Source organism: Crocodylus siamensis, chromosome 1 (assembly GCF_052110815.1).
Source record: "Crocodylus siamensis isolate JL-2025a chromosome 1, ASM5211081v1, whole genome shotgun sequence".
NCBI classification, from domain to species: Eukaryota; Metazoa; Chordata; order Crocodylia; family Crocodylidae; genus Crocodylus; species Crocodylus siamensis.
Genome location: NC_143395.1, coordinates 141,293,826 through 141,320,903, shown reverse-complemented (window position 1 = coordinate 141,320,903; position 27,078 = coordinate 141,293,826). Strand labels below are relative to the sequence as shown.

General features: G+C 45.1%; 2 protein-coding genes across 8 annotated transcripts in view; one reads left to right on the top strand and one right to left on the bottom strand.

The window, feature by feature from the left end:
- The window catches only part of B3GALNT2 (beta-1,3-N-acetylgalactosaminyltransferase 2), a 57,053-nt gene extending 33,425 nt beyond the window's left edge, over positions 1 to 23,628 (top strand). The window contains exons 7-12 of one of the 3 annotated variants that reach the window (XM_090044512.1): positions 608 to 686; positions 2,981 to 3,164; positions 4,958 to 5,083; positions 18,461 to 18,629; positions 19,070 to 19,126; positions 20,864 to 23,628. In XM_090044512.1, the coding sequence (XP_089900638.1) occupies positions 608 to 686; positions 2,981 to 3,164; positions 4,958 to 5,083; positions 18,461 to 18,629; positions 19,070 to 19,126; positions 20,864 to 20,998 (750 nt within the window). In that variant the 3' untranslated portion in view covers positions 20,999 to 23,628. Of the gene's footprint in view, positions 1 to 607; positions 687 to 2,980; positions 3,165 to 4,957; positions 5,084 to 10,602; positions 10,671 to 18,460; positions 18,630 to 19,069; positions 19,127 to 20,863 lie in introns of those variants that run through there. The other 2 variants (XM_090044521.1, XM_090044530.1) reach the window with 2 other exon arrangements.
- The window catches only part of TBCE (tubulin folding cofactor E), a 59,011-nt gene continuing 54,090 nt past the window's right edge, over positions 22,158 to 27,078 (bottom strand). For all 5 annotated transcript variants that reach the window (XM_090044461.1, XM_090044498.1, XM_090044489.1 and 2 more), the window contains 4 exons: positions 25,557 to 25,625; positions 24,635 to 24,694; positions 22,721 to 22,812; positions 22,158 to 22,453 (listed from right to left, as the gene is read on the bottom strand). In XM_090044461.1, coding sequence (XP_089900587.1) covers positions 22,361 to 22,453; positions 22,721 to 22,812; positions 24,635 to 24,694; positions 25,557 to 25,625 — 314 coding nt within the window. In that variant the 3' untranslated portion in view covers positions 22,158 to 22,360. The remainder of the gene's footprint in view (positions 22,454 to 22,720; positions 22,813 to 24,634; positions 24,695 to 25,556; positions 25,626 to 27,078) is intronic.

Genomic DNA, 27,078 nt, shown 5'->3' with positions numbered 1-27,078 from the left:
CCTTTGGTGTACAAAAATAATGGTGCCACTAAAGGTCTTTTTTCATTCTTGATGGGAATGAAGTTGGCTTGTTCCCTCTGGGTGCATTGAAACTAATGGGTCAAAATTCACTGTTTTTGAAGCTCTGTTGAAGTCAGTGAAGTCAGTTTTTTACTGTGGTATATTCTGGCTTAGTTACTGAAATCCTGGCATAATCATTTATTTCTATGTCAGCATTTTAGATCACAAGCATGGAGAGCTTTAGTCAGGGTTGTTTTAACTTTTCTTTTAAATTTCAAACCTAGCTTTCCAGTCTTATCTGGAGTAATGGAACAAAAAAAATTAGCAACTCTGAAAACTGCGGCATCAATTTTTTGACATCCAGGTGCTATTAATTTTTATGGCAGTTGAGCATCTCAGATTGTTTAGGCATTTATGAAAATTTCGACCTAAAATTATAATGATAAGATCTTACTATTTCATATATGCACATGCTGAAAAATGAGATACTGAAAATAGTTTTATTTTTATTCTTAGTTATCACAAAGGTATATACTTTTAAACAAATCACTAAGAAACGCACATCAGGAGTGTACACTGAACTTTTTTTTAAATCACTCTCCATCAGGCAGGGGAAGGTTCATTGCCACATGAATTTACAGAAGGTGTGGAGGGAATATCAGGAGGCTTTATCTACACTATTCAGGGTAAGTAGAAAGAGGTAGTAGGACAGCCTCTATTGTTATACAGTAGGACATTTAAATGACTGCCTTGAAACAGCTGATGAAACTATGTCCACTATTACTTCGCTGGGCTAAAAAGTTCTACTTTTAGGATAATCAGTCTATTCCTCTAGAAAATAAAATGTGGTGATGTTATCACAGCCTTTCTGCTTCCCTGGCCCAGCTGATGTTGTCAGTTCACTATCTTTTCATCACTACAAGTAACCTTTTTATTTTTGATTCAAGCTCATTTTCCTGCCTTTGTCCTTGATCCTTGTTATCAAGCCCATGTTTTAAAAAAGAAAAAAGTTTATAGTGGTTGTCTTATGTCCCCTGTACACGTTACAGGTATTGCTTGAGACCAGCTGCATGTGCAAAGTACTTATCACACTATAAAAATTGCCAACCAGCTTTAAAGTGCACAAAACCCCTGGGGTCAGAGGATCACTGCAAGGACAATCCCAGTGGGGTGGGAAACCTCCAGGGCCAGAGAATTGCTGCAGGGGGTGATCTCTGCATTCTGGGGTTGCATGAAACTCCTGGGCCCAGAGGATCACTGCTGTGGTGGTCCTCTGGCTCCGGGGGTTTCACATCCCACCAGGGTGGGGAGACTGTGATCCTCCTGCCCTGCGGGGCATGGGGCACCCCTGCAGCTGGGAGCTCCTCAGCTGGGGTGTGTGAGGTTCCTAGCCACAGGAACTTGGTTATTGGGCTCCCCAAGGTGCAATGGGATCTAATGCATGATCTCACAGTTGCACTTTCTGCCATGCATGTGTGCTGTGGCAGGAGGCACGATTGCGTGAATTGCACATTAGATCCCCTCGTGTCTTTACCTGATGTGGAGAGGGGGCCTTAAAGAAGTCAGCTTTTTGCCAGTAATTAATGTGGTATATCTGGCACCGCAGTGGTACCTATTGATGAGTGCTGACACCTTAATGGTGATAAACCTGACTGACCTAAAATGCTCTTAACCTGTCCTAGCAGCACAGTTACCCTTTCTTCCCATTTGAGAAGACTGAATACAGAGCCTCTGGGAGCCCTTTCAAACTCTATGGTCTTTGGGCCATTAATACTGAAGCTGACAGATACAGTGGCCCCATGGATAGTGCTACAATGCAAAAAAGTTCATGTTTTTTAAAAAATCAGGACAAGTTTCTGTTTCAGAATGAAAAGAAATGAGTTATTTAACCTGTTTTTAAAATGATACCTGAGGGTGAGTCCACCAGCTTATTTGTAGAACCTCTCAGGCACCTAGAAGAAACATAGGACAAGCACAAGGCTTTGCTCATACTAATAACTGTCTTTCTACACCGCAGATCTTTACTATGTATAACAAGGTTGTAAACACAGCAACAGCTATGTTACAGCATAATTCCTATGCTGTGGTGAGGTAGGACTAGGAGATAAGATTGAGCAGTCCCATCTCCCAGACATCTGTGCAGGAGCAGGTTCAAAAATGCATTGACTATACCCAGGGAATGTCTGTCCAGTTTCCCTTAATGCAGAGCTGGCTGACATGGGAGTATCTGGGGGATACAAAGTCTGCAGGCTGCACCAGCATGGACCAGGTCTTCCCTGAGACCACGTTCACCCATGTGTGAATGCTTCCTTCCCCATGCTGCACCAAACCACATTGTACACAGGTGCTCACAGTGCTATACACACAGCCCCCTGGCTCCCCAAGGTGCGGGATATACTGCTATGCCCTGCGCTGCCCTGGGGCAGAGTCAAGAAGCAGAGGGAGGGGGAGCCTGAAGCCCTCCACTGCCCAGGGGCCACATATTAACCCCTCATGTACCACGTGCCCCAGGGGTCACACTTTGGACAACCCTGCCTTAATGCATTTATGCAGCAATGTCAGGTCAATGTGACAATATGCTGAGCTTCAGTAGTGGTTTGTCAGTCTTGGTTTGTTCACTAGAGCAGCCTTCCCATTTTTTGAGGATAAAAGGAAAAGAATAAAATATCAGGCAACTACTTCTGTTCAACAAGAGTTAGTATTTTGGAATTGTTTCCATGAAGCAAAGTAGTGTTCTGCAAGACGAACACGTACAGTCTTCAGGTAATCCTGTAATAATTATAATTTTAATCATTTAAATTGTTAAAACCTTGTGCCTGTTTTTTAACTACTTGCAGAATTTCCTAATTTATCTCAGTGTTTACTGGGAAATTGAATCTATAAATATGAGGATGTGGTATAAGAAAAATTACACAATTGCATGGGGACAGTAGTAATAGGGACATAATTTTGTCTGCATAATTTTTCCTCCCTCCTTCAGAAGGTGATGCTCTCTTAAAAAACCTTCATACTCGCCCTGAAAGGTTTGAAAGCCACTTAAAAAACCTGGAAGAAGAGGATACCTTGTTGAAAGAAGAAAGCAGGATCTACGATGATATTGTATTTGTAGACGTAGTTGACACATACAGAAATGTTCCAGCCAAACTGCTGAACTTCTACAGATGGTAGGTTGGAAACAAACATAACTAAAGCACTCCCTAAGAATATATTTCTGGTGCAGGGTAGTCCATGCTGTTACAGAGTATGTAGCCTGCAGTAATTTCTTTTTCTTTAAGTTTTAATTATTTTTCTCACTGCAAAAGAAAGAAAACTGGTGATAAAAACCGACAATGCTGCCATGAAGGCTATAGTCTCTGCCTTAATGAAAGCAAACCTACAGAACAGACTTACTCTACAAATCAGTCTGCTCTACTATCCCACACCAGTGTTAAATCATATTCTGTTTTGATTGTTGTTAGTTTTCTTCATAAGGTTGGCCTCAGCCCTACCTGAAGTCATTTCTCATTTAAATTGCTAGTCTTCAGATAAGTCTAATGATGGCATTATACCATAGACTTATCTGAAGACTAGCAATTTAAATGTCAGTGTTGGATGCTGGTTGACAACAGGAGGCCTGACCCAAAGCCCATTGAAGTCAAAAGAAAAGTGGGAGTTGAGTTTTTGAATAGGTCCAAAAGGTTCAACACTGGCAGGAGTTATGTGCTCTCTATTTTAGCTCCAATACAGATTTCATCTGAAAGAAAGTACTCAGTGTCTCTCAGGCTCCATCCCCATTCTGGAGGGCTTCAGAAGGCCTTCCACATAGTTCAGAGCACTAGTTATAACCATAGCACCCACTTGCAACCACAGCCTGTGGGTCACCTGTTGGGGTGTACAGAAAATGTCAGAACTGTGCCTACAACACCTGGAGTGTCTAAAATATGGACTCATATTAGATGTAAAGACCTTGGACCTGCTTCCTTATTCTTATTTCTGTAGGTATGGAGAAACTATTGAAGCTAATTAAATGATATGTTTTGAGCCTGTGTTCATTCTTCCTTTGTTTTAAATGATAACTTTAAAGAACTACCAGTATCATTCTAAACACCCCATAGAAATTGTTTGAGGGGGATAGGAAGTGCACAAATGATTAACTGAAGCAGTCAGCCAGTGTTCAGGGGGGTTACAAAAAAGTTTTCATAATAAGTTAAAGTACAGTTCTTCCTAGTGTCTATATTGTCTGATTGCACGTTAGCAGAAATGTATCTCCTTTTCAGTTTCTGGAATAGTGGTTATAAGGAAAATATTTTTCTCTTCAGGGGATGTGACTATATAGAGTGTTCTTAAAAATATGAACAAAATTGTGAACAAGTCCTTTAGGGATAACTCAGGGAATAATCTCATTCTAGTTCTTAGAGTTTCTCGTTTCCTGCCAGTTTCTCCCATCTGTAAAATAATAGCAGTACCTTCCAGCAGTGCTGGGGATTACTCATTTTAATGTGTGGAAACTGCCTTACAGAGAATAAGCACCAAATTATTGCTACAGATCATTCCTTGGACACTTTCCCAGTTGTATCACATTTGAACCAACTATAGCGTGCAGAAAACTAGTTAGGCCACTCACCCTTTATATAGCCTGTGGCCTTAACAGCTGTGGTGCAGCCATCAGCAGGAGCTTGCATCCTTCTGGGGTCAGTACTATTTCAGACAGATTTGTTGTAAATTAATCCTGCCATCTGTCCTGGATTGCAAAATTCCTTCCTCAAGTTTCTTGCAGAAATAAACCCATGCCATGAGGCAATGTCATAGTGGTTATACGGTCCTGAGTCTATAGCATAACCATTTAAAAAGACAGGGAAGAATGGCTTACCTCTCTAAAGGGTCCCTACCATTTACATTGCATATAGGTTTTGTTACAGAATTTTAATGTAGTTTTGAATTGCTTTCCAGTAAATCACTACTTTTGTCTTGACAACAGGACAGTAGAATCAACAAGTTTTGATTTGTTGTTGAAGACAGATGATGACTGCTACATTGATTTGGAAGCTGTGTTTAACAGGATAATGCACAAAAAATTGGACAGGCCAAATATTTGGTGGGGAAAGTAAGTCTCAAACTCTTCCTTTTGGTGGTTTATATGGGTAATTTTTCAGTGTACGTTGCTTTTAAAATTCAGTTCAGAACAACTCTTTCATGGAGTCTACCTTATGTCCATGGAAGCCAATTAAAAAACTATACAACATCAATAAGAACAGGATTCTACTCATTTGGGTTGCAGAAAGTACTCCTTTTTATAACTGTTTTATAATGCGCTCTTATGAAAGCTATAGCTTTTTCAGATGCTGATATGTGGTTTAAAATGTGGTGGATGGCTTGATGTAGCGCACTTCTCTGTGCCGCATAGGAGTCAATAGACATTTATCTGGGTGAAACTATGGTGCAGCTAAAACTGCAAGTGTGTGTCAGTATTTGAATTTTAGCCTTTTAAGACCTATATGACTTTTCTGGGTGATATTTTTTAGAAGTGAAATGTGTAGGAGGGAACAAAATCGACCTTATAATCTGTTTTGTGTTCTGAAGATTCTGAATGCCAGTGGTTAATACTGTTGTTTGCTTCTCTACAGGTTTGTATTAGCAGTAGAAACCCCCAACTGTCCTCTGCCCATGGGCTACAGCTTCCAGCTTCCCACAACTGAGAGTTTACAGTGCAGCTCTGAATACTGTCAGTGCAAAAATATAGTGAATGTTGAAATAGAGTTAGCTATCAGACACCCACCTTAGCAGTGAAGATGGTTAACCATTAACTCAGTTTGCCAACATAGGTGGTGGATTCTCCATCACTTGACTTTTTAAGTCAAGATTGAACGTCTTCTCAAAAGTGTGCTTTAGCTCATTCAAAAGTAAGAGCCTTGATACAATAAATACTATGGCTCAGAACAGACATTGCATTTGTCCCTGGATAAGTTGTGCCTGTGTTTGTTCTGAATCAGAAATATCTCAGGATTGGTATATACACCCTTCTGATCAGCAGGGATCCGGGTTTTCCGTTCACCATGGAAAAACACAGTAAAACCCAAATTTTCTCCTTTTCAAGAAAAAACCTGGGAAACGGCAGGTTTCCTGTTGCAGGCTGGCAGAGTTCCTGCAGTTGAGTGGGGCTGGGGCTGGGGCTGCTGTCCAGCCCAGACAGCACATGGGGCTTGGGGCCCAGGGCTGGAGTGCACGGCTGCAGGACCCAGGTGGGAAGCAAGACAGAGGTGTGGGTGGCTCGTCTAGGGAGTGGGAGGGCTGGCTCCCCATTGCTGTGTGTGCACTCCTGGGTAGGGCACGTGTCCCCAGATTTGTGTGTGGAACAGGGTGGATGCCTGCTGCGGGCTTGGGGCTCCCTGCCCTGCTGCCCTCCCCACAGGGCATCCATGGCCCAGCAGGTGGGACCCAGCATGGCAGGGCAGAGTAGAGCGGGGAAGCTTGGTATCACCACTGGGAGCCCTGCGCTGTCAAAGTGAGGCACCTCCTGCTCACCCAGCAGCAGCAGGGGCAGCAACACCAAGTTGTAACCCTTGTTACAACTGCTGCCAGGCAGGCAGGGGTGCCTCGCCATGGTGGTGCACGGCTTGCAGTGGTGGCATCCAGCTTCTCTGCCCTGCCTCACTGGATCTCACTTGCTGGGCTGTGGAGGCCCCAGGGGAGGGCAGCAGGGCAGGGAGCCCTGAGCCTGCAGTGGGCAACCCACATCCATCCTGCCCCCCCCCTTCCCCCCCCCGATGGGGTCTGGTCTGGCTGTGTCGCCTGTGGGGAAAGGGGAACCGGGCTCCACTCCACCTCAGCAGCCATTGCCTCCCATGGGGAGCAGCCAGGGCTTGGGCGCTGCTGCAAGGGGCAGAGGGCTATGAACCCGGGTCCCTGGCCCCATAGCCCTGGCAGCTGGGAGACACCTCTGACAGGGCTGGGAGGGGCTGTGGGTGGGGAGTGAGGGGCACCAGCAGGGCTGGGGGGTTGTGGCTTGTGAGTTATGGGGCAATGGCCTGGGCAGGGCACCAGCATATTAGGGCTGCTCAGTGCCACAAAGCAGTGGGGGTGGGGAGACAGCAGCTGCTGAACCTGCATCCTTGTGAGCAAAGAGGCTGGGGGAGCTCTCATTTTCCATGATAAAACCAAAATTAAACACCAAAATGTATAGGTATTTAGAATTTATTTTAGTATACTGATTGAGGCCTGATACACTTCAAAATCACTTTAAATTGTAAATGTATCAATAAAATGTTGTGTTCAACTGATACCAATATAGATAGATAGATAGTTAGATAAATAGATATAGTGGCATTTTATTTTAAACCCTCCCCCCCTCCCCAAATCCATGTTTTTTCATAATTAAATCAGAGAATTTGCTGTTTTTTATCTGAGAAAACCAGGATTCCTGCTAATCAGGACTGAGTGAATAGCTGAATGCACTCCTACCTTTCTACCATTGATTCAGTCATGCAAACCCAGTACAGCCATTCAGATGCACTTTGCAATGTCATGGGATAAAATGTTAGGACTTCTTACCCTGTGAACCTTTTTGGGGTTTATCCTAGAACAATGAACATGGAGCATCTGAATGATTGTACTTTGTTCTGAGATAAAATGGTTTATTCTGGGACAAATGCCACGTCTGTTTGTAGCTTTTGTGAAATTCTGTGGAGGTGTTACACAGATGGTCAGATGAGATAACTGGGACAGTTCCTTGTGGCTTTAAAATCTATGGCTGCAGCACTAGACTGTATTGTATGCAGCTTCATATTTTAGTTCCATTTTTGAAAAGTGTTCTTAAAAAACAAGAAACCCCCCCCAAAACCAAAAATAACCCAAAACCTTAAACTACTTCAGAGTCCCTCCACCCCTGTCAGGGAAACCACTGGTCCCCAGTTCAGAATTTGGATCCACCTTGCAGGAGCTTTGAAACTCACTGAAGTCCACTGGCCCCATCCTCTGCCTGCCCCCTGAACCCTCCCATCACTGCCCCACCGAGCCCCAGCATCCTGGCAGTTAAAAAAAAATTAAAAGCCCCACAACTCCTGAGCAGCAGCAGCTGCCATAGGGGTTACTGGGGCCTCATGGCACAATCTCCCCCATACAGTACAGGGCAGTGGGGGGCAGTGGGAGGCAGAACCGGGCTCTTTATTCTGAGCAAAGATTAAAAACAAACAGGAAACTTGAGAAATCTGTGCTTGTAGTGCCCAGCTCTTCCCAGGGGAGGTCTGCTTTACAAACTGAAGGAGGTTTTCCTTACCCTTCCTTTTCAAGTAACTGGCAGGTTTTAGGCCTTTCCCAGGCTTTTAGCAATACTCAACTTGGCATTCTCATTAGTGTTTACAGCAGACTTTAAAGTGACCTTGGCCTTGAGCTGGGCAGGACAGAGGTTTAAAAGAGTTGCATGGCAGAGTTGCTAAGTCTTTTGTAGCCGGGAAAACAAGAATTCTACAAGTCCAGTCCTAATGATTGTCTCTCTTGATGTCAGCTCAGCCCAGAGACATCCACTGTTCCCTTATTTTAGTCACCTGGGCTTCTTGCCATGTCTAAATGTGATCAAAAACAGGACAGTGCTCACGGTTACGAACAAACGTATATTTTATTGCTAAAGAAGAAGGAAAAGGGGGGAGGAATAAAACACAAGTGGTAAAAGGGGGTTAAATGGAGGACATGCAATGGAGATCAGATACTCCTCTGGTAGGATCGCTTGTACCTAGGTAAGGTGAGACCAATATGCATTGCTTGTATCATAGGTGAGCAAAGTTATTTTGATTCAGGGTCAGCAAATCCCATTTAATCCTGAACAGGTTTTAATGGTTTGTAAATGGACAGAGCTGAGCGATCTCAATAAAATCTGATGCAACAGAAAGAAAGAAAGAAGTATTTAAACTGGTTGCATGCAAATCTTCAGGAAGAAAACCGGAGAAGGGAAAATGATGGATATAAGGAATTTTAAATTCAGATTAAACTGTGCTGTATCTCACTGTTCATCCTGGTTAACAGATCTGCCCTATCCCACAATAAGTTGTCCAAAGAAACGGCAATTAACCAAAGAAGCTATTTTTGCCTTACAATGGCATTTCCATATCCTATTAAAGTCACTTCAGAAACTATTTAAATCTCACCCTATGGCAATGCTTTTGTAACCTCCCATCTATTGAGACCTTTGATGTATGGGAGCAACTGTGTTACAGAAATGGGGCTGTATTGAAAAGGGGCTGCTTTTTGTTTCCATGTTGTGAGTCTTTTGTTCATCGCCTTGCAGATGTCATTTGCTTGCTTGTAGACATGCTAGCATGGAAGCCTGATGAGGTGAAAATGAATAGATTGAGATGAGTTATATAGGAGTGAGTGAAAGAGCATGTAAAAAAAGTATAAGCAAAAAAGTATGCATCTTAGTTTGGAGGAATTTATGCTCTTCTTTTGACATAGTCTCATTGAAAGTAAAAAGTGCATCCCTTTCCAGGGCTGAATTCAAATACCAGTTGCTGTCACCTTTCACTGGCTCAGCACCTTGAGGTGATGGCTTTGGTAGCAGCCTTAGTCATTAATACGGTCTGCTAATGCGTATGCCAAGCTTATGTTTGGATCTTAAACTTAAGTGATTCCACAAGAGACTCTTTAAACATCCTGGGAGAGATGGTTCTTGCACTCAAGTTTAGTAAGGAGTTGCTTAAGCATTTCCAGATACCTAATGAATTTTCCAATTAATATACTCTTTTGTATTTAAATAACTTCATACATTAATAACCAACTAGAAGAAATCACCTTGCTATAGATTGCATAAAACATCTTGCTACTCCTATAAAATGGCATAGGGCAGCAGATACAAAACTTTGTAGATAATACTTCTTTTGAGAGATTAAGTATTTGAGGACAGGAAAAATTTTGCACGTTGGTAACGTAAGTTAGAATTAACCAGTATCTCCTGAGAAACGTTTCCAAGCCATGAATGTTTTCCTTGAAGAATGAAAACTTCATAGTGTTTATAAAAGAAACTGGTTTCAGTAAGGTTTTAGATCCAAAGGGTTTTTCCATTTGTAATGGGGGGGGGGGTAACAAGGTTGGCTTCTTTAGTTTGTAACTCTGAAAACACATCCTGGCAGAGATGAATCTGGTAGGGTTTGCACCCTGGGCAGCTGCAGGCTCCAGCCAGTGTCCAGGACTTGGGGAATGGAGCCAGGAGGGCTCTAGGGTCCTGACAGCTATGGGGGAAGGTCCTCCCAGCCAAAGAGTTAAGCTTTTTGCCTGCCCTCTTATCCACAGGCACTGCTGAATGCCATGATGAACAAAAATGTAGAACATTGAATTTAGTGACTGGGGGGGTGTATGGGGACAACACCTTCCTGCCTTCACTTCCTGACTCTTTTCTCTGCACCAGACCTGTTGCTGCTGGAGTAGCAGTGTATAGCTGTGTCTGTTCTGGTGCCCTCTGCCTGCCCCCTAATCAGCACCCAGGATTCGTGCCCCCCTTGCCCACCGCTAATTATACTGCTACCCTGAGCACAACTGCTCTTTAGACTACCCTGACTAAAGCCCTTTTCTAGGTTGTTTTGTACAACTGGCTGTTTCTTAAACACAAATAGCCTAAGACATTTTTTTCCCCTCTAGGGATAAAAGTCACGTCTGTACCGAAATGGTGGTGGGCACAAGGCTGAGGTGTCCTCTTGTTTAAGAAGGTACTTTTGATTGGTTCCTCTTGTTTGGATGGTTTTCGACCACTATTTGCTGTGTTTGTAATTGGCAATTGAAACCTACTGTCAGATTTTCGATACAAGGTGCAGTAACAACAGTTACAGCATCCTTCAAAACAGTGTAAAAGAAAATGCAGAATGTCAAAACAAAACAGAACACACAAGCTGTGTAAGTGTTGGTAAACTTGAATGTGCGGGGCGGTTATAAATGCGGTTTCTGGCTGAGACACTATTGTCCCTTGTCGTAGGCCTGATGCTTGTCAATTGACGGAAAGTAAAAAAAATTCCGTAACTGGTTCAAACATTTAATGTTGTACAAGTAGTAGAAACTATAGCTGTGGGGTCTCCTTTTTCAGGCAGGGCGAGTATGAAAACACTTTATTGTATGATTCATTATAGGTGACAGTCCAGTTGTAATCATCTGCAATTATATTTGTATTGATTTATTTTTTCCATCAGTATGTTGAGGTCTCTTCTCCAAGGGTTGCTACCTCCAAGGGTTGGTACATTCAGGTTTTCTTTGGGAACATTCATTGCCCATGGTAGAGGTACTAGAGATCCAGCAAGAATTACATTGCCATCCTGAATTCATGTTGCCTTCTTTCTTTAATTGCTTGCAGTGGTGTAACTGCAGAGCCAGGGTTTTGCTTAGCAAAGTATGCGTATGTGTGTGTGAATGTAAATGTTTGCACCATGACTCAAAGTAACTAGCCTAAAGTGGAAAAAATGTATTTTCCTGCAGCTGAGCATCTTGGGTGAACATCAATGCTTGTTAGACAGAGTGATACCGATGGTTAGCATCAGCCAGTATGTGGGTATGCTCTGTGGTAGTTTTATGCTTGCCTCTATCAAGCCATCAGTTCTACCCTACTAGGATCTACTGCATCCAGACTACTCTGCCAGTATTTGATGGCTCTAAAATAACTGTTGGGCTATTAGGAAGTTTACTGAGGCTGTTGAACTTACTTTATGATGGATTTAAGTCTTGTGCCTTCTTGTGAAAGGGGGAAAATCTGCTTTGTTGTCAGACATGCCACCACATGGGTGTCTGTCAAAGAAAGCAGAAGATCACAGAACAAAGTAATCCTTGAACTAGCCAGACAGCCTGCCTCATCTTCCAGACAGAAGTTGGAGGAAGAGCTGTGCCTTGTATCGTGCAAGGGAATTGTAAAGTACAGAATCCTTTTGCACAAAACGCTCAGCCTCCTGCCTCAGAATAGCATGTCTGTTCAAAGAAACACTTAGCTATTCCCTAGCCCTCTTCTGCCGCAGCTTGCAAAATATTCTGTGGAGCAGAGCAAATACCACAAATTGCAGGTACAGGGAATTGTATACATCACTTTTTAAAACTGAGAAAGGAAAACACTAGAGCTGTGCTACCGTGTTCCAAAGGCCATGTTTTAAATGGCAGACCTTTGGGCTGAAAGTGGCAGACTCTGAGGGAGGGATCCTGGGGAGCAGCACATAGCATGGGAAAAAACCCAGATTGCCGCCTGTCTAGGAGCCCTGTAATCAGGGGTGATCAGGGCTCCCAACTCTGCCAGGCTCCCCCTAGAACAGTAACCTCAGGACACAATAAAATATGCTGGGGAGTGGGGCGGGGGAGAGAGCGCAGGGAGCTTTGGGTCTCTGTAGACTTGGAGAACTCTGTTTATTTTTAATGTAACATCGGTGCTGGGAGCGGGGCTAGAAACTCGGTTGGGATCTTGAGGACAGGACTTATTAGTGTCTTTGAATTGAAGACTTCACTGATTTGGTTTAAGGCTTTGCCACCAGGTTGAGGAGGAAGGTCTGGGGCCCTGGAGAAAGAAGACTGGGGGAGGGAGGGAGAGGCCCTGCTAGTCTTGCTATACATACTTGCTGCCTGTCAATTCCTGAATTTCTCTCTGGTCACCCCACAGGCAGCAAGTCTGTGGCAGGTTTGCGGGTCTGAAACCAGATGATTTCTGACCTGGTGCTCTGCAAGCTTGAGACTTGCTGCCATGGCAATTCAAAGGCAAAACGGCCATCTCCAGAATGACCGGGACCCTCAACTTAGTTTAATTTCTGAATGGTCATTAGCAGGGATCCAGATTTTCCGGTTCCCGGGGAAAACGGAGAAAACTGTGGATTTTACTTTTTACCAGAGGCAAACGAGGATTTCTCATTTTACTGGAAAAATCTGTGGATTTTGGACTTTTGCGAAGAGCTCACTGGGGGCTGGCAGAGTTCCAGCTTGCGAGGGGCTGGGAGGGAGCGGGAGGGCAGGCAGGCTGGGGGCACCGTATGCACATGGCTGCCAGGCAGCCTGGAGAGCAGCTCCCGCAGGTAAGTCTGGGTGTGGGGATTGAGGCCCCCATAGGGAGGGAGGGAGGGAGTTGGGCAGGGCAGGGGCTGGGGCTCCTGCCCAGCCAGGCAGTGCCCGGGGCTTGGGGCCCAGGTCCACAATGTACAGCCACAAGGCCCTGGTGGGGAGTGGGACGAGACCGTTGGCAGCTTGTCCAGGGGGCAGGGGTGGGGACAGCTCCCCGTGGCTGCACACACTCCCGAGGGCCGGGGGGGACCCACGCCTCCTAGATCTGTGCGTGGGACAGGGCAGGCTGCCTGCTGTGGGCTTGGTTGGGGGGGCTGCTCCCTGCCACTGCGTGCACTCCTGGAGGGCAGGGGTACCCACACTCTCCAGATCTCTGCATGGGTCTAGGGCTGCCCACTTCAGGCTTCCACCCTGCTGCCCTCTCCCGGGGCCTCCACACCTTGGCAGGGTCACACATGCCCACCAGCATGTGGACTGTACTGGACTGCAACAGATCCAGCCGTTTCCTGAAGCCTTTCTTCAGACGCCTCACCGGTGCCTGCACAATTGGTGCCAGCAGCCTGCCCCAGCCAGGAGCAGTGATCCCCTGGAACTTCTCCATTTGGTTCTCCAGTTCCCTCACTAGGGGAATCACCTGGCTAAGGAGGGCATCGCCAGCACTGAGGGTCTCAGTGGCCTCGAGGAAGGGCTTGAGGACCACCAAGATCTGGGAGATGGTATCCCACTGAGCTCTGTTAAGGGGGCCGCTGATCCCAATCTCCCCAAGCAAGGCCATCTCATGGATGGCCTTCTGTTGCTCCAGCAGCCTCCTGAGCATCGTATGTGGAGTTCCAACGAGTCTCCACATCCTGCATAATTTTGTGCTGCAGGATGCTCAGCTCTGCCTCTTTCTCCTGCAGCACCTTGCCTGCCTTGATGCTGCAGTGGAAGTAGTCCGCCACCTTCCTGCATTTTGAAATCAGCTGGGTGGTAGTGATGGCACCATCACCGGCAGCCCTATCCCCTCCAAGGCATCCCTATGAGGTGGAACTTGTGTGCCACACAGTGGATGCCAACAAAGTTGGCATCCCAGACCACCTTGACCATATTGGCCCCATTGTCGGTGACCATGAACCTGTGGGTGAGCTCGGCTTGCCCAATGAGCCACCCCTGCACCATGCAGTTCATGGCCACCATGATCTCCCTTGTCATGTGGGACTCATCCAGCACCTCCACTTGAAGGAGAGTCCACTGACGGCCTGACCAATCGCACCAGTGCTCTGTGAGAGAGGGGTAGGTGTGATCGCTACCCCGGCTGCTGCAGATGTCCGAGGTGAAGTGCAAGGCTACCTGCAGCCCTGCCTTGCACAGCTCCTCCTTCAAGTACTTCATGCATGCCTCATACAGGGAGGGCACCACCGTCCTGCTACAGGTGGTGCATGTGAGCACTTGGTAGGATGGGGCCATGAGCTGCCTGAACCCTGGCCACTCAACAAAGGAGAAGGGCTGGCCATCCACACCAAGCATCTCCCCAGTGCTCTGGGTGATATCTCTTACCCTTGTAACACACATCCCTCTGCAGCTTTCCCCCCACCACTCCAGGGTGGCTTGCCTCTTCTTTGTGTGGACATGGGGTTTGGAGCAAGAGGGGAACTTTCCTTTGGGCACACTCCCACTGGTGCCAAGCTGAGGAGAAAGAAGACCAAGGGGGTGCTGCCTCCTGAGATGAAGCAGCATCGCTGTGGTGCTGAAGTGTTTCACCTTCTTGCCCTGGCTGATCTGCCTTCAGCAGTGCTAGCAGATAACATACTTGGGATCATCTGCCACTTCAAAATGATCCCACAGTACACTATCTCCCTGCTTCTGGGTTGAGGGTGGGGATCCTACCTTATTCCCCTCAACAGGCTGAGACACAACAAGAGGAGGAGCTGACTCAGTTGAGCCACTTGCCTCCACAACCTCAACCCCCTCCAAAGTGCTGTTTTCCAGAGAAGGAAACCTGGGTCTAGGGGAATTTTGAGGGATGTGGGCACAAATTCTGATTCCTGCTTGGTCCCCAGAATTTCTTTTGCTACAGCGCTCAGGTCCCCTGCTTCCATATCCAGCTCCTCCTCTGGCACTGGGGGGCTCATGCTGGGAGATAAAGTTGGGGTGAAGGAGACTGTCATTCTGCTGGTGGTGGCTATTTGTGGTGTTAAGGGAGGTGATGCAGGGACAGGCACTACTCCCACCTCCTTGGACCCACTGGCAGCAGAAGACTCATGGCTGCCAGGAAAGAGGGTGCACCTATGTTTGGGAGGGGAACTTGCAGTTCTAGTTTTCCCCCTACCCCTTTTGGCCCCTCTCCCTCCCACCTTGCTTCATATTAATCTTTCCTGTGCTGGAAAACATGTCTGTGTATGTGTACTGCTATAATATCTCTTCTTCTTTTCTGATTACTGTATGGATTCATAGATTGTTAGGGGCTGGAAGGGACCTTCTAGATCATTAGGTCCAGTCCCCCTGCACTAGGCAGGAAAAGACAACTAGGGTCAAGTGACCCCAGCAAGGTGACTGTCCACTCTCCTCTTGAAAACCACCAGGGTAGATGACTGCACCACCACTGGAGGGAGTTTATTCCACAGTCTGGACACCCTGACTGTGAAGGAGTTTTTCCTGGAATTGAACCTGAAGTGGCCTTCCAGGAGTTTGTATCCATTGCTCCTGGTCTTCGCCAGGGGTGCCTGGTGAACAGTTGTTCACTGAGCCCTTGATGTACTCCCCTAGTGTAGTGGTAAGCTGCTACCAAGTCCCCTCTCAGCCTTCTCTTCTGTAGGCTGAAGAGGCCCAAGTTCATCAGCCTCTCCTCATATGGCTTGTCTTGCAAGTCCCTGATCATATGGGTGGCCCCTCTCTGGACCTTCTCAAGTTTTTCCATGGCCTTGTTGAAGTGCAGCACCCAGAACTGGACACAGTACTCCACCTGCGGTCTCACTCAGCTGCAGAGTACAATGCGAGTATCACTTCCTTAGTTTTACACGAGATGCAATGGTTAGTGCATGCCAGTGTGTTGTTTGTCCTGCTAACCACAGCACCACACTGCTGGATCATGTTCATGCGATGGTCGATCACTACCCCTAGTTCCCTTTCAGCTGTGGTGCAAGTCAAATTATTGCCATCAAACCTCTAGGTATGTTGGGAATTGTTTGCCCCCCAGATGGAGCACTTTACACTTCTGAGTTCTGGTCCGCCCAACTCTCGAACCTGTCCAGGTCTGCCTGTATCTGCAACCTATCATCTGGCCTGGCCACGCTCCCCAAAACTTGGTGTAATCCGCAAACTTGGCCAGCGAGCTTTTCACCCCCACATCCAAATCATTGATAAAGATGTTGAAAAGCACCAGTCCAAGCATGGGCCCCTGAAGGACACTACTGACCACTTCTCACCAGGATGACACATGAGAACTCTCTGGGTCCTACCATGCAGCCAGTTTTCCACCCACTGAACTGTTGAGCAGTTAAGTCCACAATCTTCCAATTTTTCCACAAGGATATTGTGGGATACTAAATCAAAAGCCTTTTGGAAGTTTAGGTATATAATGTCAACCTTCTCTCCCATGTCCTGGTGGTAAGAGATCTGTTCATAGAAGGAGATGAGATTGGTAAGACGAGACCTACCAGTGATGAAGCCATGCTGGCTGTCATTCAGAATTTTATCCTCAATGAGCGTATTGCACATAGATTCTTTAATGAGTTTTTCCAGGATTTTCCCTGGGATGGAGGCTAGGTTGACCAGCCTGTAGTTGCCCGGGTCCTCCCTCTTCCCCTTCTTGAAGATGGGCACAATGTTGGCTCTCTTCCAATCCTCAGGGATTTCCTCTGTGTGCCACGATTTTTGAAAGAGTTTTGCCAGGGGTTTCGCAATGACCTCAGCCAGCTCCATCAGCACTCTATGGTGAAGTCCATCTGGTCCTGCTCACTTTTATAAATTTCTAGCTTTTCTCATTGGTTTTGCGCCAACTCAGCATCCACAGTGGGAAGGCTATCATTCCCGCCATGTCCCCTGTGATCCTTATATCACTTGTCTTTCCCCTTGGTCCAGTGAAATACCATAAGAATGTGTCTGACTTTTGTGTTGTGTTTAGTTTAGTGTATGTGTGTGTAATTAATAATAGTAATATCTCCTCTTCGTGTGTGTGTGTGTGTGTAATGTGCACAGTGATGAATCACACTGCTAGGGAAAACAGCTTTCTTTTTAAAAAGTGTGAGGGATTAAAAAAACCCAAGAACAAATAAGAGGTTTTGGGGGAAAAGAATGGATTGGATAGGGATAAGTAGAGGGATTCTAGTTAGTACGCTGTATCCAATCCTTTCCAAAAACAGAAACTAGCAGGAAGCTAACTAGGAAGCCAAGCCAGTCTAGCACCTTTCAGACATTGTTGCTCAGGCAGAAACAGCTTACCAAAGGGACAGAAAGGCTGCAGACAGAGGCTTGTATGCTGTTTCTGTGTCCTTCCCCCAGAGCACTTTAATTGGAAGGGGACTCAGGGAAAGATCACGGTCACTGGCCAGCTACAGATTTTAGTCTTTCCCCACCCTGTTCCCTCTCCCATTTCTCAGTTTCTGTTCCCCTGAAAGATTGCCTTCAGAATCTCCAAATCTTTTTCCAAATCGATTTGGGGGGAGGTCCTCCCGATTCAATTTGGATTCAGTGATTCGGCCTCTGAATCGAATCAGCGACCAAAGCTTCTCACACCTCTAGCCACTGGGCTGCAGAGGGGCATAAGCATGAGCATGTTGGGGGTGCTGTGGAAGGGAAATGAGGGGCACCACAGGGCTAGAGGGGCTGTGAGGGGGCCTTTAATTTTAATCACAGATTTTGGGTTTATCAGAGAATTTGAGATTTTTTATCAGAGAAAACTAGGATCCTTGGTCATTAGTTCCCTCTTTTCTAGGGATAACGGAATAAATAGCATCCCTTTTGCTGGATCATCCCTTTCCCTTGCTTGCTACATTTTAAGAGAGTATCAGTTGATATTGGTGAAGTTGATACCAGTACAGCACATTTAAAAATCCCACTACCTGCCTATTTGCTGGAAGTACCTGTCATCTATTTACAACATATAGGAGAGGCAGGGATCTGAGCAGGGAAGGCAGCAGGGTGTGTTGTGCAGACTGTACATATGTACATTTGTGGTTTTATAAACCAAACCTAGCGGCAGTGCAGATGCTCTGTAAATTAGCTGGCTGGTAAAGTTTTTGGGTTTTGTGCTGAAAAATGTCTGCATCTAAAGGAAACAGGATGTAATTTCCAATTTCAAGACAGAGTCAGAGTGCTCAGTGGTTTGTGCTTGGCCTCAACAGACCTCAAGGACTATTTGAATTATAACTCCAAAGAACAGATTTTTCCATGCTTTTAAATCAATGCTTATTATTTAGCAGTGCAAAAGTACAGCAAGCCAAGTTGCATGGGTGTTGAAGTGACATTACTTAAAAGAAGTTCACATTATAATTTTGATCTTAAGTTTCAGGCTGAATTGGGCAGTTGACCGAACTGGGAAGTGGCAAGAATTGGAGTATCCAAGTCCAGCTTATCCAGCCTTTGCTTGTGGGTCTGGTTATGTTATCTCCAAAGACATTGTTCAGTGGCTGGCAAGTAACTCTGAAAGGCTAAAGACCTACCAGGTACTAGAGGTGTGTTTTTTGAGGGGTTATTGGGCAGCTGTTGGGTTGCTCGAGTGCTCTAAGCTGCTGCTTGGAGTTTTTGCCCCAGGGGTTAGATTCTTCCCCTCCAGGTACTAGAGTGGTTTTGGGTAATGCATGGTTTATTAGAGGAGAGAGACATGATTTGGGACTGAGAGCTTCTATTCTAATCATGGCCCTTGGAATATGGTCTCAGAAATCACTGAATCTGTTTGCCTCAGTTCCCAATTAGTAAAATGCCATCATATGCTTATTAACTACCTTAGAAGTGCTTGGATGATTAATTTTACCATTGCCAAAAGCAGGGCTTCATGTTATATTGCATGCGCATGGCAGATGATATCATTTAGTTCTGAATTTCATAGTGCATGCATTTTCTGAAGCTAATTTTTGCTGTTTATTGTTTGCATTCTGTAAATGGGTCGTTTTAGGGTGAAGATGTGAGCATGGGCATTTGGATGGCAGCAATAGGGCCTAAGCGATATCAGGTGAGTAAGTCTGTGGGCATTCTCTACTGGTTTCCATGGTGCTACTTGGATAGGGCAGGGAAGCTGAGCATTACATTACAGCACTGAGATTTTTTTCTTGCAGATGCTAAGCAAATGTGCAGCTTGCATCACAAGAGGGCTGGACAGCGAGCATACACACTACAGCAGGGGTCAGCAACTTACAGCTCGCAGGCCAGATCCAGTGTCCAGAGCCTTTGAATCTGGCCTGGAATGAGGGAGGGTATGGCAACATTTGGTGTCAGAGGAGTTTTTCCCTGAGCTGGTTCATTCTGGCCTGCCTCTGGAAAAACTGTTGCCAACTGCTGGACCAGGCTACAGCCTGGAGGGTATGGCTGTCTACTCAGCAATGCAGTGCTTCACACTATTCTAAGGCACTGGCTCCCAATGTGTGTGTGAAGGGTATTTGGAGAATTGGGCCCCTCAAAGGAGATGAGCAAAGGGATCCAATTTTAGATCCTGATCAGGCTTAAGGAGGAGCTAGGAGCCAGCCTGGGCGGTTCTGGGCCTGTGAAGAAACAGACCTCCCTCAAGAAACTGAAACAACCTAAAAAGCAAACAGGTGCATCTGGGGAGCTTGGGCAGCAACCGATGCTAACTGTATCGCAGCGTTGTATTAAGGCACTTCATTTCCACTGAATACCGCCTTAGGCCCCTAAAGCTGCCTCTGCCTGTAGGCCTTTGACACTACAACAAACCATTTCCTAACCCCAGGGACAGACAAACCCACACGTGACCTTTGGCAAATGCTCTGGGGCAGTTACCCTCAGGAATGCATGCTGGGCTTTTCACTTTCAACCACAGCTGGCTCCTCTGCAAGTATTCATTAGTAGCTTTCCATGTCTGACCTGTGCTACAAAGGGGCTGCCTGCATTCCAGCATGGTGTGGAGATAAATGAGCAGGCTGAGGTATGGGAGCAGTGTATGCCAGTACCACAGCATCTCATTTGAAGCTGGCTTCTGTGACGTCCATGGAGACATTTTCCCCATGCAGAGAACATTAAGCTCTTACCCATAAGCTACCATCAGCTTCAGCTTTCCATGGAGGTTAGGGTGAAAAATTCAAGGGCAGCTTGTCTTCATGGGGAAATTCACTAAAAACTGGTGGGAGGGGGAGCAACACCTAATCCACCTAGATACGCAGACCTAGCTGCATAGTGGGCTTGGAACTGTGGGCTGAGCTAGCTTGAGGGGAGGGATTAATACCCTGTCTAGCCCTACTTCATCCAGGACCTAGGACTTTGTGCCAGCTCCAGTCGCTCTTCAGGCTGGAACCACAGGATAGAGCTTGCTTGGCCTTCACAAACCCATTTTGCTCCCTCTGCTTCATTCCTGCTAACGGATGCTTCCAAAGGATTTGGAACAAAACGTGGTCTTATACCGCTGCTAAAAGCTTGCCCTTTGGCAGAACTTCTGCTGTAGCATTGTTAGAGCCTCTGGCCAGTAGGAATCTAGGCAAATATACACTGAAGCCAAGTTAGAGACTTTCCAGCATGAGCAGGGTTTTTTTTGTATGAATATTCCTCACCTCAAACATAGCAAAGGTCTATTGGGTAATGTGCACATACCCTCTGCTATACCGTTGGCCACCATCACCGACTCGTGATCCTAGTAACAAGTGTGCGGTACACCATAAATACCTGATTCATTGTAGCAAGTGTTAATGTGGATGGTGAAATCTTTTTTAAAATCTCTGATTGAACTCATTGTCTCTAACAGGATAGTCTCTGGTTGTGCGAGAAGACATGTGAGTCTGGCATGCTGTCTTCCCCTCAGTATTCTCCACAGGAACTAACAGAGCTCTGGAGGGTGAAGGAACTGTGTGGAGATCCTTGTAGATGCGAGGAAAGATGACAGACTGGAGGCCAGGCAACAGACAGGTTTTAGGAGTTACCTAATCAGGAATATTAAGGTGGTGAATGGTGGGAATTCCACCTGCAATGTATTTGCACATCCCTTTTGATAACTAACTGACTGATACCGTCACATTAACATTTTCTATAGGGTAGGTGTTGGTCTGAGAAAAACCAAAATGTTTAAGATAAGCAATTTCTTTTTTATTAAGTCAAAGCACTTCTTGTAATGAATAAATGATAAATGCACACAGCAGAATGCCAACTAGCTTGTTTTTTAAATTAAAGCACTACTGACTTAACTCTGGGCTGGAATACTGCCTGAAGCCTGGATCTAAGTAAGTCTGAGCCTATGTGTACAGTCTTGCACTTGCTCACTCTCCCTGAAGTCCAGGTTGTAGGCCAGGATATTTGTTTGCAGAATTAATGTAATTTGCTATTCAAGACAGCAGCGATGTGAGCTTGGGATAGCTGGGTTCAGGGTTTCTCTGGTGTATTTTTATACTTAGTTTAATCATTTGGATGGGATGATGATGCCAGGTATCAAAGTTTGCTTATACCAAATCTTGAACTACTGCAAATATAGCCAGTTTCAAAAGGGAATTCTGATGGCTCTGTGAATAATTAGATAAAGGGTACACACTTGAAAGTACAGCAGGTTCAAGCAATTTACCAGTATAGACACTACCTTTTAAATTGTAATGCCCTGCAACATGCTAACAAGATATTTTTAATAAATTCTCAAATTCAGCAGTCTCGTCTAACGGCACTATCCATTTTTCTTACTGATTAAGTAGAATACAGGCTTATGTCTGTCAGCCTTTAATCTTAAATATTCTGCAAAGCATTGGAGATGCTGTGTTTATGTCCTCTGTTTTTAAGGTCTTTAGAAGTGAAGGAGACAAGGTGATGTAAGTGGCCTTTTCCAGTACAACATTAGTTCTCTTAGAAGCTTGGTGCTTGCACCTATTATAAGTGAAAATACGATTCTGGATTCCATATTGTTTTCTGTAACAAATGTACTGTTCTCTCCACACCACTGCAGCATGAACTTAAGGGAAAACTCCTATTCCACTGCCATTTAGGCTGCAAATTTAAAGAACCAGTAAAATTCTGATCCGCTGATATGCTAAACAATTTACTGATAAACCAAACCGCAGTGAATTGCTAATCTCATTTATTATGCTACTAGTAGTGCAGGAGCCAGGAGTTTCTTTCAAAATGGTCCCATCCCTGTGTACAAAATCCATGTTCTTCCACACAAATATGTGCAGGCACAAGTTGTAGAGTGATTCTGTTCAGGCAGTCCCTGGCTTCTCTTCCGAAGTTGCACAGTCCTTTTTTAGTCCATTACAAATGTATATTACCACCGTACTAACATGCAGTCTCCATTTTCTATTGCGTAAAATTGCAAGGACTTCAGGTCATTGTCTAGCTCAATTTCTTTACCTTCCATCTAGGATTTAAAAAAAATGCAGACATTCATCAGGCTCATTTGAAACACACACAAGTGAGAGTTGGATCAGATGGCTGCAGTTAACAGGGGAGCTATGCTTTTATCGCAGTTGAACAGAGCCTTAAATTACAGTGAGAAGAATGCTGTGCTTTAAGTGAAATGAGGTTCTTTCTGTGGCCTTCTAGAATGCAGTGGTGACCTTTCACGAGTTGTATTATTCAGAAATAAGTTTGAATTCATGCATTGATTTACTGAATGTCAACTTACTTTCGAACTTTCATAGGATAGTTTCAGTTCTGAACCAGGAATTTTAAGCAGACGATACAGCAATCCTTTGACCTTCTGAATAGTCATAGAATCTGTTGAGGGGAGAAAAAAAGAAAGCCAAGCATTTACCCAGAACAAGTGGCCGTTTGAGGCATTTATGCCCCTGCAACTTTACATTTTTTGTAGTTAGTCCATAAAATGGTTATTTCTGATTCAGTTCTAAAAGCAAAATCATTCCTTTTGTGGTCTGAGGAGAACTGCTAGCACCAAGCTGAGGTCTGTTTTATCTTTAGTAGATTAGATTGATAAGTAACGTGTTGGAATGCTACTACCTAACCTCTCCTCACCTTAGATACCAAATTAAAGATTTTTAGCCTCATTCTTTCCTGTTCATGTTTAGGATGGATGATTGACCTAAGTGACCTTCAGCACATATCGCACACCTTCCCTACTAGCACCCCTCCTGGTATGGCATACCATCCTGGTACGTTTGGCCCCAGGGCTCAGCTTTCCCAGAACAAATGGACAAATGTCTTTCTGGAACCATTTCTGTACACAGTTTGCAGAATTCAGTTACTTTCATTAGTTCTAAACATATTGTGAGTTGTTACGCACTTACATGATGAACCAATGCAGAGAGTGATGGGAATGGATATTTTTATAATGGAACTTGAATGAGTAAATTTAGTTTGTAAAAAAGGTTCACTGTGTTTGGAATAGAGATACTGGATATTTCGGTTATTTTTTTGGTTTTTTTGAAGCTTTACCTGAAGGCACAGCAATAGTGAGTTATTCCTGTAATGCCACATTGTACTTAGACAAATATTTTTCTATCAAACATTTTGTAAAAGCTGTATCTGATTTTATGCAACTTGTGATAATAAATGTGACATTTATTTTAGAATAAATGTTGAACATGTCTTTCCTCAGAGAATGTCTCTCTCTGCACATTTCACCATCCAGACATGCTTCTTTTCCTGCTTGGGAAGCCCACAGCTTCAAACAGTCAAAGCTCTGAGAGGAGTCAGTGATATCTATGAAACCAAGAGGTTCTCCCAGCCACACCACACACTCGGGTAACTGCAGTCACAGAATTCCTGTCCTTTTGGATTAAATTTCTGCCTTAAGCTTTCATTCTGATTTCAATATCAAGAAGCCCAATTCTGATAACCAAGTCATAATTTTTCTAAACTGAAGATGGCCTATACTGAAGGCAAATTCTTTGCATTTACTGATTTGAGTCCTACCCCAGCAGGCGTGAGTGGGCTACTGCTGTTTCAGTACACAAATACTGCATGTTGTACATCAACTATAACTTGGAAGTTAACAGCATGACTAGTCTTTGGCATAACCACCCTGCAGACCCCCCTGTACCAAGACTAAATGGCAGTGTTTAGAATTTGTGCAAGCTTCATTTAAAATTTGTACTTTTAAAAATTATCAACAGGAGAGAGGTTGCAACTACCTGCCCTCTTCTGTACTGCCCCTTCCAGTATGCTTCTGGCCTGCTCTGGAGAGAGCAGGCCTAGGAGTGAAGGAATTGAGTGACCACTGTTTGCTTGTTCAGAAAGATGCCCACTAAGAGCTGGAATTAAAGCAGCAACATGCTTTTTCACAGACCAATGAATAGCCACCACATGGTAATAGGGCTCAGTACTGGCTTGAGGTGAAAGCCTCCAGACACCAGGCTCACATCCTGTTTCCAAATTCCTCAACCAACATTCAGGTTGTTTAGAATAAAGGCACAGGTCCTGTCTTTGAAGGTGGGCAGTGTCTTCAGCTGGTCACCTGTGCTGGCCTCCCTGGAAGCAGCTGCCTCCCGCTGTCCTCAGACTATTTACAGACTGCAGAAAAGAGAAGCAAGCACCACATCAGCAGCCACTGAAACCAACTTGCTAACATCCCAGTTCTTACCTGGTAGTTTCTTCTCCATTGGTTTCTGATCAGGTTTATCAGGACACTTAATTGTCACAGCTTAAAAAAAAAAAAAAAAAGGGTTATGGTGACAAATTTAGCTGGATTTCAAACCCAAGTCTACCACAGCCCACTTCTGGCAATAGCTCTCCAGCTCTAGACAGAAGCCCTGAATTGTGGCTGCGTCCAGACAGGTTGGGTTTGGTTTCCCCCTCTCAAATTGGCTAAATCAACAGAATCTGAGCCCTAATTGGAATGTGGAGCTCCTTGTTTTAAGCAGTCTTGCTCTGACTGCATATGTTACAGAAAAGCAAAGAATCATCAGCCAAAACTACACCTTTCATCCTGCTCCTCGGGATTTTGTCTCCCCAGCCCATGGTAATGTGTCACGGCCAACTCTCAAAGGCTTTTGACCCTTTAAGCCTCCTCATGCCGCCTCTTCTAGAAACTGTCATTGAAATAGCCCAGTCTACTACACTGTGGCTGTAAGGTCATACTACCTCATCTGCTCTTCCTTTTGTGGATCAATTGTGAGAATGTAGGACACCTTTCTCTTTTGCCTCCTGACAGGTTCCAGGAATTATCCAAAGTTTACCTGCATAATATCTCCAGATTATTCACCAAACTGTATAACTGGGACTTTACACATAAGTTTGAGGGATGATTGTCGACCTTATCCCACAAGACTTCCTGCCCTTCATGTGTTACAGACACAAAAATACCAATCTAATAACACTGTAAATATAGAAGGAAATTCTTATTTATTGGAATGTGGTCTGGGAACATTATTAGACTGAACAAACAGGAAGGCAGCAGCATGCATAAACTGGCTTCAAAACTTTGGTACTCTAGAAACAATCTTTTTGTAACAGCTGGATTTTAAATGCAAAAATGTATAATATATTCATTTCAAGACTCTTACTTAGCAACTGATTTTTCAGAGTGAAAGGCTGTTGTCGTTTCAGTTCCCCTTCTTCAGGAGCACCATACTCTATAAAAAAACAAACACACACGCACACACACCTCTTAGTCAAATGAGATAAAGCAGGAAAAGCAAAGAAAAAGTTCTGCAGATAAGCGTTTCAGCTAAACTCTCTCTCCAGTGTAAGTGCAGAGAGAAATCACCCACTAATATTTTATGGGATAACCTGGTCCCTGGGATCATCCCACTAATACAGAACTCTACTGCTCCTCACTGTTACACTTCCCTTAGGGGCATGGACTCCACTCATCAAAAGGTTCTGTGACACAGACGATGCAAAACCCAACAATGCAACCTCCCATCCTGTCACTTACTGGAGTCTGCAGCCCTAAGCGAGGGTCCGCTATGCAATGCAGCAATGGAATGAGGGGGAGATCACTTCACCACAGAACATGCGGTAGCCAGGAGTTGAAAATACTCCCCTGGCACATGGGACCCACAGGGTCCACTCCTTGCTTGACCAATTCAGAGCAGAAATCTGAAGCCAGCTCTCAGATGAGTGCCCTAAACCCACCAAAACACCAGATATTCAGAGCAGGTCTCAGATTTGCTGATGTTTCAGTTTGTATAAATACAGATTTATTGGAGCGGGGACTCAACCCTGTCTCCCACACACCAGAGACTGCCCTATCCTCCCACTTAGACACCCAGTGAACAAGGTCTGCAATCGGGACATGAATCTTGGTCTCCCATATCTCAGGAGCATGTGAAGCCACAAGCTCATTCTGAGCAGGACACACCAGCATATTCTAAACACATCTACAGGACTGTGCCCTTCTGGAGAATCCTGTTTCAGGGTTGCCAGGGCCCTGACCTGTGTAGTGACGGCACTGGACAGACGGCTCTGCACATGCCACGTCTGGGCAAGTTTGTCGGTTCGGCAGTAGCGGAGTAGCAGTCTGAACATGTTAACAGTGGCCAAGTCCCTCTGAGGATTTAGGCCTCCTGTTTTCTACAGTCCAGCAGAGCCAAGGGCTAAAAGATGAAGCAAGACAACACTGCCAACACTTTTCCCTCTGAATTCACAAAATCTCATTTAAATATGTAAGCATAATAAGATTTTTCATCACTGACTCTGGAAGCACACTCTTAAAACCTTGGACATAGCCACTGCATCTCAGTTAGGCACCAGCATGGTACAGCAACCAGATACCAGAGCTGGATCCTGATGTGCAGGCCCATGTGAGCTCTGGCAATGTGAACCTCTTTGCAGTGCCACAGACCACACAGGTTGTATATTAATAAGTGTGCCGTGCTGCTAATTTGCAGTATGGGGCCAAAATTTGCTACTGGGATTTCCCAATAGCAAAAAAAAAATCCTGGGGAAAAAAAGCAAAAAAGCAGTGCAATCCACACTGAAGTGGCAAGCACCAGGACAAATGCAGAGACAAAGGAGCAGGCAGCCCAAGGCTGCCTGCTTTTCTGGCTCAGTCTACTGTGGAGCCTCTGTGCTGAGGCACAG